The 15,985-nt window shown below is 36.5% G+C and overlaps 1 protein-coding gene across 22 annotated transcripts in view; it reads right to left on the reverse strand.

The window, feature by feature from the left end:
- cacna1aa (calcium channel, voltage-dependent, P/Q type, alpha 1A subunit, a) overlaps positions 1 to 15,985 on the reverse strand; it is a 101,723-nt gene that overhangs the window by 31,920 nt on the left and 53,818 nt on the right. For all 22 annotated transcript variants that reach the window (XM_058048757.1, XM_058048754.1, XM_058048755.1 and 19 more), the window contains 7 exons: positions 9,797 to 9,896; positions 8,343 to 8,503; positions 7,127 to 7,267; positions 6,844 to 7,045; positions 6,591 to 6,755; positions 6,401 to 6,511; positions 3,073 to 3,156 (listed from right to left, as the gene is read on the reverse strand). In XM_058048757.1, coding sequence (XP_057904740.1) covers positions 3,073 to 3,156; positions 6,401 to 6,511; positions 6,591 to 6,755; positions 6,844 to 7,045; positions 7,127 to 7,267; positions 8,343 to 8,503; positions 9,797 to 9,896 — 964 coding nt within the window. The remainder of the gene's footprint in view (positions 1 to 3,072; positions 3,157 to 6,400; positions 6,512 to 6,590; positions 6,756 to 6,843; positions 7,046 to 7,126; positions 7,268 to 8,342; positions 8,504 to 9,796; positions 9,897 to 15,985) is intronic.

The following is a 15,985-nucleotide window of genomic DNA, read 5'->3' on the forward strand; positions in this document are numbered from 1 at the left end:
GCTAATAGGTGTAAGCTATGCTAACACAATGGTTATTCAGCTACACAAAAAATAAACATGAACACAAAAGGTGTCCAGTGTTTATGGAACATAAACAGTTTTTTCATATATAAGTCGCTCTGGAGTATAAGTCGCAGGAACAGCCAACCTAGGAAAATAGGGTATATATATTTTACTGTGTAACATATTTCGGTGTACTTTATTTGCACAAATCTTTCTTTAGATTTAGTGTGTGCGTCTTATATTCAAGTGCGCGGAAATTACAGTAAATATTCCAGCATGCATTTTACCACTTTTTTTATTTGATTTAGGTATCAATTAATAGAAATACAATTTAAAATAAAAATGTTATACTGTTTTTGCTTTAGTTTAATAACGGAACAATGAAAACACATCATCTCTTTTTTAAGTGTTTGTTTCAAATGTAAAAACAACTGAGACTGATTTTTCTTCAACCGTTAAAATGGCGAAGGAAGAGAAGGAAGACAAGTGTGGTTCCTAAAAAAAAGGAACATGCACATGCATCTTGTGTCCATGTAGATGTTTAGTGTGACAATAGGAGGTTCCTGCAAAATACATGCAAGAAACCGCATGCATCACTTTTGGGATTTGATGCTTGCAGAGGAAGTCCTCCCAGTCACTGTCATATACTGTAGCTACGTGTTTATATATATACTGTATATACTGTATGCACACACACACACACACACACACACACACACACACACACACACACACACACACACACATCAGTTCATCATCCCAAGGGATAGATATGATAATCTATTCCGCTTGATACAGTTCAATCCTTTACTAGCGTCTTAGTAAAAGATAAAGTATACGTGGGATTATCAATACTAATAGTATTTGAGACAGTGATTGGCAGAGGAATTAGGAAGTACATTCAAGGAACTACGTTAAAGGTTGAAGTAAAACATGCACGAGCAGATGCAGTAAAGCAAGATCTCCAAAAAAATTACAAACCATCTACATGTGGATGTTGCAGACACATGGTTTTATAGCGGCAAGTTTTGGGATTTTTTTTTTGGTTGGTTCGAAGAAACAACCAGAGTCGTTTATCATGGGGTGGACACAGAGGATTCATAGTGCATTTTGATTGGATGGGATCACAGGTAGTAGTGTTGGGCGGAAGGGGAGGGGGAAGGGGGGCACAGCGAAGTAGATCGCCGTTAAGATTGCGGAGGATTTAATGAAAGCATGTAAAAAAAAAAAAAGATAAAAAGAAATAAATCAATAGTCAGTACAGGGATTAAGACACAATGTCACAAGGCTTGAAGTACTGCAGAGTAAATTGGAACCGTCACCCGAATATCTTTGGGTGTTTTCTGTTTAAAAGATGAGGCATTTTGTGTAAAAAAAAAAAAACCTGTAAAAAACATTTTAGAAATATTCAAAGTTGGTCCCACCTCATGTGAAATAATGAAAATTTATTTGTCAATATGACATGATTTTTTTTAATCTCAATATTTTACTGAACAAAAAAAACACAGTTCAAACATCATATATATATGATACTATTTTTAATATGTAACTTTAATTTGTACATAATTTCTATGCATGCCGTTAACATATTCCACCTCATTTACGTGCTAAAATGCCTTAGTAAATTATTCTAAAATTAATTTTGTAATAATAATTACTAAATCTTATTACTAAAAAAATAAATACTATTTTTTTATTTAATTAAATTTATATAATTAATAATTTAATCAAAATATATATAAAATATAATTTATATGATTTAATTATAGAATTATAATTAAATTTTTAATTTAATAAAAAAGTATAAACATTAAACATAAACATTAAGAAAAATAATTTAAAAACTAAAATAAAAATTAGATTAAATTCATTTTGTAATAATAATTACTAAATTATATTTTTAAAATTCAATTAATTAAAATCTAATGTAATTTTTAATTTAATTTAATAAAAAAGTATAAATATATTAATAAAATTAATTTTCAAAACTAAAATAAAAATGAATATTAAAATAAACATAAAAACATTAATTAATCCAAAAATGGATATAAAAAAATAAAAATAAATGGGTCAGGTTTTATTTTATTCAAGACCCTGGCTTTAAACAATCTCCATACAAGATGATCTTTTGCTAAATTATTAGTCCAAAATGATCCACATTTATGCAAATTTAATGTATTTTTAGCTAATTTTTTTTGTCTAAATGAAATAAAATACAAATACAAGGCATTCAGAAGACACAGTCAAAGATGTTGAAATGATATGTAGTATTCTACACTCGTCCCTCGGCGTTGAACTCGAGTCTCCTAGCTGTGAGGCCTGCGCACCAACCACTCGTCCGCCGTGCAGCGCTATTTTCCCTATTGTGTCGTCTATATTGAGTAATTAGGATGTAAAGGTGACTATAGGGTTGCTATTTAAGGTCTCGAAACTATGAAAATATTCCTACTTTCACTTATAAACAAGGGATTACTGTAACTTGATTCGTATGAGAATATCCATAAACGGTCTTGATGGTATAACTCAGTTTGGTAACCTCGCCTCACATTGTGGTGCGTTCAGGTGACATCAAGTAATACCCAATATTCATTTCAACATAATATGCTAAAAACTACGAAAAGTACTTTTCAATTTGACTTTGAGCGTCCGTCTCAAGTGTTCCATAGTTGTGACTAACAGGAAACAAATGCTGCTAACCTTCCAGACCGCTACCTGATAATTTGATTGGCTATTAGATTGCTGCGCCGCCGCAGCATCAGCATTCTTCCAGACCCGCTTGTCAAGTGAGTCAGTGCGGTCTCTCCGGGGTGGGGGGGGGGGCCCACCAACTGGGACAATTATATAAGACTTTCAAGACATGTTCGTGCATGGCTGAACAATGCGGGACCGATGCGGTGCCCTTCTAACCCTTGGGCCCTCCCCCCAGACGCCGCCGCCTCGTCTTGTCTGCTGTACGCTTTCAGTCAATGTGACAGATGTGCAAAATCCACACACACATCAGAGAAGTTCACAATCATTGTCCTAATTGTTGTTGCAATGCATCGTTTGTACGGCCGGTCCAATACTCACCCCGAGTTCGGTAACCAGAATGTCCGTGATGCTGCCCAGAACTGTCACACAGTCGAAGATGTTCCAGGCGTCTTTAAAATAATTCTGGGAGCAAGATGGACAGGAAAGATAAATCAGGAAAAAAACACAAATCCAATGAGTGAGATTAGAAAAGGGGGGACCACGAGAGGGCATGTTTCTCCCCCATTTGACTGGGAATGGTTTGTGGACTGATTGAGGAATGTAAGACACCTTTCAACAGGCACAGGAACCACGTATACATGGACCCAAATATTCCAATTGCATTCGGTTTATGGTTTAATTTCATTTGAACATGCATCAGATTACAATTGAGTGCATCCCATAATCAGTTCACAGTTCCACATGTCCAAAAGGAGTAGGAAGAAGCAAAGCTTATTAAATCCTACCCCTCCATCTGGTACTTTTACAATCAGTAACTGTTACATTTGTTCACTTCCTGCTTTCCTAAAATAATTTTAATTTATTCATTCATTCATTAATTTTCTACCGCTTTTCCTCACAAGGGTCACGGGGGGTGCTGGAGCCTATCCCAGCTGTCTTTGGGCGAGAGGCGGGGTTAATTTTAATTTATTTTAATTTTATTTCATTTAAAAAAAATTAAACTGAATTTTAACTTCTTGTTTTTTTTTTGTCACGAACCAAAGTACGAGGTGACATGACCATACAATGTAATTCCTAATGTAGTTTAAGTTTAGTTTTTTTTGTTTTTTTGTTTTTTTTTGCTGAAACTGAAAGAATATAACCTTTGTATACACCTCATTCCGAAAGAAAAGTGCCAATCTGAATGAATATATAAATCCGATTCACAGGGGTGGAATATTCTTTTCCCCAATCCGATTGAGGTATCTTGTACTTGCTCAAACGAGAAGTTGTCACGGTCGGGTTTTTCTTCTTCTGTTGTTTATTGGCGGTTGGCAAGCAGCATTAGCGCCGTCTGTGGTACAGAATCTAAACCCTTCATTTCTTTCATTCATTCATTCATTCATTTTCTACCGCTTTTCCTCACAAGGGTTGCGGGGGGTGCCGGAGCCTATCCCAGCTGTCTTCGGGCAAGAGGCGGGGTACACCCTGGACTGGTGGCCAGCCAATCACAGGGCAAATATAGACAAACAACCATTCACACTCACATGCATACTTATGGACAATTTGGAGTCGCCAATTAACCTAGCATGCATGTTGTTTCAATAATTTTACTTTATTTTAGTTTTATTGCGTGCGGGACTCATTGTTGTACTTTGTATAGAAAATGTTTAAATAGAATATTGCTGTTTTGTCCCCCCTCCCCACAAGTGCACATTCATTCATTTTCTACCGCTTATCCTCACGAGGGTCATGGGTATGCTGGAGCCTATCCCAGCTGGCTTCAGGCAAGAGGCGGGGTACACCCTGGACTGGTGGCCAGCCAATCACAGGGCACATATAGACAAACAACCATTTACACGCCGTTTTATTCTTCACCGCCAACAACAGAATGAATGTCAAAAGTGAAAGATTCTACTTGGCACCGACCTTCGTAACAAACTAAAACCACGCCCACAAATCCGCCACAACAGAATAACAGACATGAAATGTTGAATCTATTCCTCATACGCAAACTGCATGTCAGACCAGCCACAATATCATTAAGCAAGAAAAATCGAACTTTTTGGAAAAAAGTTTTTTGCAATGCAATCTCTAATTAACCCATCCACCCAAGCGCACATCATTACAGACGTTAATCCTTCTTTCTTGCATGCAATTATGAATTTCTTATAAGAAAGAGACGGAGCTGAGGAGCAGGGTATGCTTCTTTTGCTCTCCTACAAGCCGCCTGCAGCTAAACTGTGCATTAGTCCAGTGGAGGGACACGTAACCAAAATAAACCACCTTGACACAAACACACACATATACACACACACACACTCCTAAAGAGCCCGTGTTGTTTGTGTGTGTGTTTTTTTCTCCCAGATTTAAACCCTCTCTCGCTTAATCACCGCCCGCTTCTGTAATCCACGCTCGTCTTTATACCGCCTTTCTGTCATTCACCCTAATTCCTTTAATTATCTCCGCAACGTCGACTTAATATTTAGCCTGAAACTATTGGGCTCCTCCCTTTTTACACCACCTTACTGTAAATATACTGTACAATATTCTGTACCATTCCGGATAAGTTCCGCCATCGATGACATCGACACAAAATATACGTCGACACAAGAACTGCATGTTGATGCGCCTTCACTCAGAATTAGTGGTGGGTAAAACCGTTCATATCAGTGAACAGGATCATTCCGCTTCATTCAGTAAAAAGAGTTGTTCATTTCGGTCTATTGGTCGTTAGCCTGTCATATCCCCCTGTGCATAGACCCGGTCAGTCGTGTCTCGAGTCAGTCCGTTCACTCACTCATGAACGGGTATTTTATGGGCGGTTCATTCGTTCACAAAAAAGAACTAGTTCTTTTGACCCGTTCGTTCACGAAAGCCACAACACTACTCAAAATCAAAACATGGTGGCGGCCATGGCGGCAACAAGTTTCAATGAGTCCGGCCAGAAGAAAAGATGGCGCAACAGAGTATCCAAAGTATGGGTGATTTGTGACCTATGCAAAATTAAGATGGCATATCACAAAAGCACGACTGCGACGCACCAGCACCCGGGAGCCGCTTGTGAGGAGAAGACACTGTAAGTTTTCAACTTTTTTTTAAATGTCCTTGTTTGCAATAATTATTAGTATTATTCATGTTATTATACGTTATTGAACAAAATGGCCGGCGGACTGAACGGATATTTTGTGGGCAGTTCATTCGTTCGCAAAAATTAATGCAAAATGTATGCAAAATTAATGCAAAATTAAGATGTCATATCACAAAAGCACGACTGCGACGCACCAGCACCCGGGAACTGCTTGTGAGGAGAAGACGACGTAAGTTTAATAATAATAATAATAATAATAATAATAATAATAATAATAATAATAATAATAATAATGTAATAATGTAATAATGTAATAATGTAATAATGTAATAATGTAATAATTTATTAATTTATTAATTTATTAATTTATTAATTTATTAATTTAATAAATTAACAATTTAACAATTTAACAATTTAATAATTATTAATGTTATTATACTTTATTGATATAGGCAGATCATTTAGAAATATATATTTTTATTAACCTGTGCATGTGTTTGTGGTTTATGTTTTCAGGACCTAATCAGGGACTTTCAGGGATTAATCGATGCATCGAAAAACTATTTTCTAGATTAATCGATTACAGAAATAATGGTTTAACCCAGCCCTAATCGCAACATCCGCAAGGTCTCTCACCAGTGCTCCAAAGGCGATGATCTTGAGTACACACTCCATGGAGAAGAGCGAGGTAAACACGATGTTCAGGTTAGCTAACACACCTTCGTAGGTTGCCGAAGCTCCGTCGTACTAAAAAAAAAAAAATAATAAAATTAATTCAAGAGTGGAAAATAGAATATATTGTAGTAAAATTGGCAATACTCTCTACCTTCATCATGAGCACAATAGTGTTGAGCGCAATCATCGCCATGATGGTGTACTCAAATGGCGGCGATACCACAAATTCCCACATGCGGTACTGAAAGCTGAGCTTGTTCTTGGGCATGTGGCGAGTCAGAGGCTTGGCGTTGATGGCGAAATCGATACAAGCTCTCTGCAGACACACACACGCACGCACATAAAAATGACATTTTGTGGTCGTCTTGCCACAGCAATTCCCTCCATCCTTATTGAATCCTCACCTCATTCTTTTCTAAACTATAATCCTCCATCATTTTGTCTCCTTGCTCCTGGAAGGTGATGATGATGAGAGCCACGAAGATATTGACAAAGAAGAAGGGGAAGACCACGAAGTACACGACGTAAAAGATGGACATCTCCATCCGGTATCCCGGGCTGGGGCCCTGATTCTCGTAGGTCGCATCCACTGAATGTTTCAGCACTCTGAAAAAAGACGGGATGGGAAATTAGACGGCGGGAATTAGATATCGAGGTGAGTTGGAGGCCGAGTGCGCGTGTACTCACTGCGGCCACCCCTCTCCAGTGGACACAGTGAAGAGGGTGAGAAGGGCCCAAGCCACATTGTCGTAGTGGAAATCGTACTTCTTCCACTCCCGCTTCTGTGCCTTTACTTCGTTATCACGCTCGTACACTAAATACTCGCCTCTGTGATGGACAAATGGTAGCATTAGCACGCGTGGCGGACAGGAAGTTTGCTGCTAGGCACACTTGTGTTGATTCGTTTCAAGGACTCGTATGATACTATTTTTAATGTGTAACTTTCATTTGTACATCATTTCTATGCGTGCGGTTAACATATTCCTCCTCATTCACTTGATACTTTCTAAAATTCATGTTCATTCATATAAAATATATTCATATAAAAATAATATTTTTAAAATTTAAAAAAATTATATAATTATTTTAATTATATAATTAAATTTATTTAAAATGTAATTTATATAACTATATAACTTAATTATATAATATGAATTACATTTTATATAATATATATATAGGGCAGTCTCTTTTATATAAATTTAATATAATATACAAATTTAATAATTTAATTATTTTAATTATTAAATTAATAATTAATTTAATTATATAATATAATATTATATATTATAATATTATTATATATTATAATATATATAATTATATAATTATAATTAAATTTTTAATTTAATTAAAAAAGTATAAACATATATTAAGAAAAATAATTAAAAAACTAAAATAAAAATGACATTAAATATTATATTATATTTAAATAAAATATTAATATTAAAATATATTTAAAATATTTAAATAAACATAAAAACATTAACAAAAAAACAAAAATAGATACAAGTAAAAAATAAAAATAAATGGGTCACAATTTAGGGAAGTCTGGGCTTCCCTACTAAGACTGCTACCTTCGCGACCCGGACCCGGATAAGCGGAGGAAAATGGACGGATGGGTCAGAATTGAATTTATTCGAGACCCCGGCTTTAAACAATCTCCACGCAAGATGATCTTGATACTTTAGAGGGGCATGTAAATATTTGGAAGTTGCCTTCAAAACCGTCCAGTTTTTGTACTAAGTACTAATGCTGCATTCAGGAAGTTTTTCCATTTACTAGCACAATATGCTAGTTGCTAGAGACGTTTGAAGAAGTAGCAAACCTAAATCAACAAAATCAAACTTGATTCCCATCCTGAGCTGATACTAAAATTGCATGGACCAAACCATTTACTGACCTGCAGTCGCGCTCAAACTCTTTGGATTCGTCTGTGCAATAAAAGAAACGGCCCTTAAAGAGCTGCACAGCCACCACAGCGAAGATGAACATGAAGAGAAGGTAGACGATCAGAATATTGAGGACATTCTTCAAAGAGTTGACCACGCAGTCAAAAACAGCCTGGAAAGGAGACAATATTGAATAAAACATTGAATAAAATATTGAATAAAACTTCGCTTTGGTTCCGATTTTCTACAAGAAAAGCTCTGATAAAACATTCCACTGTTCTCAAATATCTTAATATGTATTTTTCTACACAAAATAAGATGAAAAATAAATAAACAAAACAAGAATAAAGAAAATCAATCAATCAGTAATAAATAAATAAATATAATAATAACAATAAAACGGCAAATAATAAAAACTTAAGAAACCACATATAGTTGGTGGGTAGACAAATTATTTTTTTCAGATTAAAATGAACAAAGCATTATTAGAGGCCTGTAGACATGACAAAACACGACTATAGTCACATTTATACTCTTTTTATTTACAACATATTGCGCAACTGCGGGGTCTTGAGACACATGCTAACTCGCAAACTAGAGAGCTAGCGACCTAAACGGTAGCCTTCGAGTTATTTCCTTTAAACTTAAATAGCCAAAAAACTTACCACTTCCACACGGATAGGGAGGATAACTATTAACAGTTATTTAACCTTTAACATGAACATTAATCAAACGTAATAATTTTTTCTGGGTACATGATACCATACAGCATCCATATCAAACTTGCGCGGGCCGCACTAATATTAAACTTTCATATCAAGGCGGGGGGCCTCAAACTAGCGTCCTGCGGGCCACACTTGGCCCACGGGCCGCATGTTTGAGACCCCTGCTGTACAATATCTGTCGTAGGTGGACAAGGTGTGAGTCCGGGTCACGATGTGGAACGGAGATTCGAAATCAGGATTCTATGACTGTCAGTGTGGGAGAAGCAGAACATGTGTAGAGTTGATCCTTTCGCATTTGACATGAGTGACACCCGTCACTAATAGGACTATAGTCACATTTATACTTTTTTTTTTTTTTTTTTACAACATATTGCGCAACTGCAGGGTCTTGAGACACATGCTAACTCGCAAACTAGAGAGCTAGCGACCTAAACGGTAGCCTTCGAGTTATTTCCTTTAAACTTAAATAGCCAAAAACTTACCACTTCCACACGGATAGGGAGGATAACTATTAACAGTTATTTAACCTTTAACATGAACATTAATCAAACGTAATAATCTTTTCTGGGTACATGATATCAAACTTGTGCGGGGCCGCACTAACATTAAATTTTCATATCAAGGCGGGGGGCCTCAAACTTGTGTCCTGCGGGCCACATTTGGCCCGCGGGCCGCGTGTTTGAGACCCATGTGCTAGATGTTGTAGTTTACTGCTATTGATAACGTTATAGTCAACATACCTTGAGTTTGGGAAGACGCTTTATGGTCTTGAGCGGCCTCAGCACTCGGAGCACCCTCAGAGACTTGATGGTGCTGATGTCTTTCCCCTTGCTGCTCCCCCTAAACAGCAAATTTACAAACACAATCATGCAACAAGTCAGCAAAAGCGCGCGGAAAACAGCAGCAGGCGGCCACCATTTTGATGTTATTTGCGTCCGAGTTAACTCAGAATGAGTAACTGCGTGGTGGTTGAACGCATAGCAACGCATAGCATGTGTCGCTATGTGTCGAGTTGGCTACATGCTAGAGTTACGGCGCTATCGTACATGCTACATGTACATACTGTATAGCTAAACATCTTTAATACTGCAATGTAGTTCAATGCCGTACAAAGATGACTTGGGTCAAGTACAAGTATACAGTATTATCATGCTGTATTAACACGTTGCATGATGCAATACATCACATGACTTTCATTAAGTCGTACTTGTGATGTCGAATCTACACAAGGACGTTAGCAGAGAGAGTTTGGTCATAAAATAGAACTAAAGCATTGATAGTGTTGGGACTGACCATTTTCTGTTAGGAATGGAATATTTTCCCTCCGATTAATAGAGGGACATACATTATTACATTCCTAAGATTGGAAATAATATAAAATCAAATTGAAATAGACCAACTCTCTCGTCAAACTGGTCTCTAAAACAGCAAACAACCATCGGGATCAGTTGTTTTCAATGCATTGTTCCGTCAGCATGGAAATCTGCAGCAAGCATCTCCGCATGAAATGCTGAGCCAAAACTCTTTTAAGCACTTTGACACAGGCTGTCTTGAAATATGCATGAGGATAAAAAAACCTTTCAAGTCAATGTTTGCACCAATGATACAACCTATCAATGAGGAACCGAAAAAAACAACAACCCATATTTATTTTGGCTGGAATCTGTTCTGTAAAACTCAGCCCGGTCAAAGGTCAGTGAGGGTAGCCTGAAGGTGGAAGTGGTACGTGACCGATGTGCAGTTTAACAAGTCGTATTGTGATACTTCAATTATTAAACCTCGACGTGAATTACATTTATTTTATAAATCAGGGGTGTCCAACGAGGGCCACATGGTGAAAAATGAATTTATATGATTTTATAAAGCAATACACATAGATATTTTATTATATTTATTATTTATATATATATAAAAATATATATTTATTATTATTGTTTATTATTATATTTCTATATATAAAGAAGTTATATGGACGTATTTCAAGATAAAAAACTGCCCATTTTGCCACTTTAATTTTTTTTTTTTACCCATTTTGGCTGTTTTTATTCCTCCCCCCTCCCAACATTTCTACATTATTCTCAAATAATCTTTGTAAAAAAAATTTCTCGTGATATTCTGACTTTATTCTCACAATATTTTGATTTTATTTCCATGTAATAACTTTTCCCTCAAGCAATTTTCTTTAAAAAAACCAAACAAACCTTTTTTTCTGTAAATTTCAACTCTATGCTACTAAAATGATATAACTAATTATTAACTTTATTCCTGAAAAATTATTTTTTTCTCTTCATGTTTTGACTTTATAATTGCGAATCTATACATGTGTTTCTTTTTAATGTCGTTGTTGTTTTCCAATTATTTCAGTAATTTTCTTTTAAAAAAAGTTATATTGAACATATTTCAAGATAAAAAACATTTTGCCGCTTTTTAAGCCATTTTTGCCGTTTTTTATCCCTCCCCCCACCCAACATTTCTACATTCTTCTCAAATAATCTTTGTACATTTTTTTTCTCGTGATATTCTGACTTTATTCTCACAATATTTTGATTTTATTTCCATGTAATACCTTTTCCCCAAAGCAATTTTCTTCATTTTTTTAATGTGAATTTCAACTCTATGCTACTAAAATGATATTACTAATTATTAACTTTATTCCTGAATTTTTATTTTTTTTTCTCTTCATGTTTTGACTTTATTCTTGCAAATCTATACCTGTGTTTGTTTGTTTTTTATGTTGTTTTCCAACTATTTTAGTAATTTTCTTTAAAAAAAATTTCTTAGAATTTGGACCTTATTTTCGTTAGTTTTCCGATACCTAATTAAAAAAAATTAAAACTTTGTTTTCTTTCTCATAATATTGAACTTAAAAAAAAGTATTTCTGACTCTACTAAAATTATGTTATTTTTCCACGTAATATTTTGCCAAAATTCAATTCAAAGTAATTTTTAGTAATTTTCCTGTGAAATTATATTTGTAGATTGTGCAGCGGGCCACTAAAAAAAAAAAAAAAAAAAAACGCCGGATGCACTTTGGACACCCCTGTTGTAACTGAACCAACTTTCAACAGACTACATCAGTGGTTCTCTGTTAGTATTTCCTGTCCAAGTATTCCTATTGAGAACCTGTAATATTCATTGATCTATCTGTTCTGTTCTATGTGTTGCTGGCACCGGTGTCATTCCAGCATGAATAAAAACACCTGACGACAAGGTTGTCTCCATCGTCAAGTATTCTTATTATAGCGCTGAACTCATGATGCGACTGTGCTGCTCTTATTGTGTGCGAGTCAGAGCTCTTCCATGGTGAACAATGAAACCAAAGTGCAGACACGTATATTTGTCCATGGAGCAATGTGTGGGAGGGGGACGGAGTGTGTCATGTGCGTCCCACTGGACAAACACAGAGAAACGTAGAGAGAGGAAATGTGGGGGTAGGAAAAACCCAAACAAAAAAAAAATAGAGAACTTTACCCTCCGCCGCTGTTCGTGGTGGTGGTGGTGGTCCAAACGGAGATATGAGAGAAGGGTGAGAGACATTTAGAAGACGCAAAGGGAGAGAGACATAAAGACAAAAAGGGCGGGAGGAAGAAGTAGAATGGGTTTTCGGAAGAAGAGAAGAAGAAGAAGAAGAAGAGAAGATTGTGACCCTCCCACCTGAAGGCATTAGCAACACTTAGATAGCATAGCACTGCTTCTTTAGCGATGAGTGTCGGTCGTACCATAAATCATATCACCTTACAAATACTCATTTAGTTTTTTCATTGCCCGGTTGTTTACATCAATAGCCACGTTTACATGGACCCAAATAGTCCAATTCCATTCGGGTTATTTGCTCAAACGGAAAGAATGTAAGCTTTGTATACACCTCATTCCGAAAAAAAAGTGCCAATCCGAATGAATATATAATCGGAATATTCCTTTCCCCAATCCGATTGAGGTATGTTGTTATCAGACTGCGTTCTTCTTCTTCTGTTGTTTATTGGCGGTTGGCAAGCAGCTTTGGTGTGCATTAGCGCCATCTGTGGAACAGAATCTAAACCCTTCTATACGCCATTCACAAGTCCTGTTTTATTAAAACTAAATTTCAAGACTGGACGAACGAAAAAACTGGCAATACGTTATTCCGACAAGTGAAATTAGGTAGAAAAAAACATACATAAAATTAGGTAGAAAAAAACATACATAAGTCGCTACGGAGTATAAGTCGCACAAGGCCGAAAACGCATTATTAGGTCGAAAAAAAACATACATAAGTCGCTACAGCGTATAAGTCGCACAAGGCCAAAAATGCATAATTAGGAAGACAAAAACATACATAAGTCGCTACGGAGTATAAGTCACACAAGGCCAAAAATACATAATTAGGTAGAAAAAAACATACATAAGTCGCTACGGAGTATAAGTCGCACAAGGCCAAAAATGCATAATTAGGTAGAAAAAAAAACATACATAAGTCGCTACGGAGTATAAGTCACACAAGGCCCAAAATGCATAATTAGGTAGAAAAAAAACATACATAAGTCACTACGGAGTATAAGTCGCACAAGGCCAAAAATGCATAATTACGTAGAAAAAAAACATACATAAGTCGGGTTATTTGCTCAAACGGAAAGAATGTAACCTCATTCCGAAAGAAAAGTGCCAATCCGAATGAATATATAATCTGATTCCCAGGGGTGGAATATTCCTTTCCCGAATCCGATTGAGGTATCTTGTACCCGCCTAAATCGGAAGGTTGTCAGACTGTGTTCTTCTTCGTGGTGTTTTTCTTCTTCTGTTGTTAAGTCGTTATCATGTGATGTTGGTGTTTACGTTTTACTGCGTATGCCCCATTGACTATTCTGGTTGATTTATAGCGGCGTATGTAGACATGCAATTGGAATATTCCTTTCCATGTATACCATTGCTTTCGGAAAGGTCATTCGGAAAGAGAAAAACTCCTCATGTAAACGTGGCTAATGAGTGAAACGTTGAAAAAATAGACAACAATTCTGTGTGTTTATCATGAAAACCTACTCCTTTTAACCAACAGATGAACCCACAGCAGCTACGGCAAAAGAATTACGTAAATGTCATACCAAGGAAATGAACGGCAGGGTCAAAAAAAAAAAAAAAAGCGAAGGCGCTAAAAGGTTTGAGTGTTTCATAAACGCAGCACGAGAGCAAGGAATGAAGTCTAACCTCGACTAAAAGCTCGGTCCATCTACAGAAATGCTCCGTGCTCCGGCGAGTCAGGCCAAATCGGTCTGAGATTTCTAGCGGTCTTCAGACAGACTAATTGGATTTAAAGGAGTGATAAACATCTCCGATGAGGCTGCTGAGCCTTTTCTGGAGTGCTGTTTGATTCCAATCAATTGAGTTAAGACACTATCGGGATGGGCATGAGACATGTGCAACGCTCCGCCATTGGGGAAGCTGTACCTTCCGAGTAGAATCGAACCTAAACATAAAAACTATCCCTTATTCATAAAAGTACTGTTACTAAAATACTACCATAAGAGGACACGGAGACATAGCAATATTACATGGAAGCTATGAATATTTTATGAGTGCGGCACAGCAGGGGTCATACGTTTACGGATGTAAGAAACCCGCCGACACACTTATAGATTAAAGTGAATAAGAGGAAGAGTATGAGCGAGGAAGACCGGAGCAGAAAATAAGAATCTTACAAATGAGGCAGCACAAGCCAAACCCTGGGGAACCTCACGCTACATCTGTGTTTTCTTTATGGGACGAGTTACGGGGACAAGCAATTTGTCATCGTCAAGGCGGCCTGGAATGTATACCTACATATAGTGTATGTGTTGTGAACTAGAAAAGGCCCGCCGAGATACTATGTTTCCACTTCAGGGACACGATACCATGCGTATTTTTTATCTAGTTCAAGCTCTTATTGATTTTAATTGCAGAAAAAATAATATTTGGCTTCGGAGGAGCTCATCAGACGCATGGCAATTGATCTTAATTTTGTCCAAAGACACAATATAAATGTGATTAAGGGGTGTGGTTCAAAGTAGATTTACACAGCTGAAAAAACGGGTGATGTCGATTTAATATCCATCTATCATATTTAGTCTAGGCACCCACTCCGTCCAAATAATGAAGTTAAATATGAATATGAAGAAAAGCTTAACTGGACTTGACGTGATTACCTATCATATCACATGTTTGTCTGTACAGAAATAGAAGTAGGAAAACTACAAGTACAAGTACAAACTACAAGTATCTTTATAGTACCGTATTTTCTGGACTATAAGTCGCTCCGGAGTATAAGTCGCACAAGGCCTAAAACGCATAATTAGGTAGAAAAAAACATACATAAGTCGCTACGGCATATAAGTCGCACAAGGCCAAAATTGCATAATTAGGTAGAAAAAAACATACATAAGTCGCTGCGGAGTATAAGTCGCACAAGGCCAAAATACATAATTAGGTAGAAAAAAACATACGTAAGTCGCTACAGAGTATAAGTCGCACAAGGCCAAAAATACATAATTAGGTAGACAAAAACATACATAAGTCGCTAAGGAGTACAAGTCGCACAAGGCCAAAAATGCATAATTAGGTAGAAAAAAAACATACATAAGTCACTACAGAGTATAAGTCGCACAAGGACGAAAATGCAAAATTAGGTAGAAAAACACATACATAAGTCGCTACTGAGTATAAGTCGCACAAGTCCGAAAACGCATAATTAGGTAGAAAAAAACATACATAAGTCGCTACGGCGTATAAGTTGCACAAGGCCTAAAATGCATAATTAGGTAGAAAAAAATATACATAAGTCGCTACGGAGTATAAGTCACACAAGTCTGAAAACTCATAATTAGGTCGAAAAAAACATACATAAGTCGCTACGGCGTGTAAGTCGCACAAGGCCTAAAATGCATAATTAGGTAGAAAAAAACATACATAAGTCACTACGG

Source organism: Doryrhamphus excisus, chromosome 15, assembly GCF_030265055.1.
Source record: "Doryrhamphus excisus isolate RoL2022-K1 chromosome 15, RoL_Dexc_1.0, whole genome shotgun sequence".
Lineage (NCBI taxonomy): Eukaryota > Metazoa > Chordata > Actinopteri > Syngnathiformes > Syngnathidae > Doryrhamphus > Doryrhamphus excisus.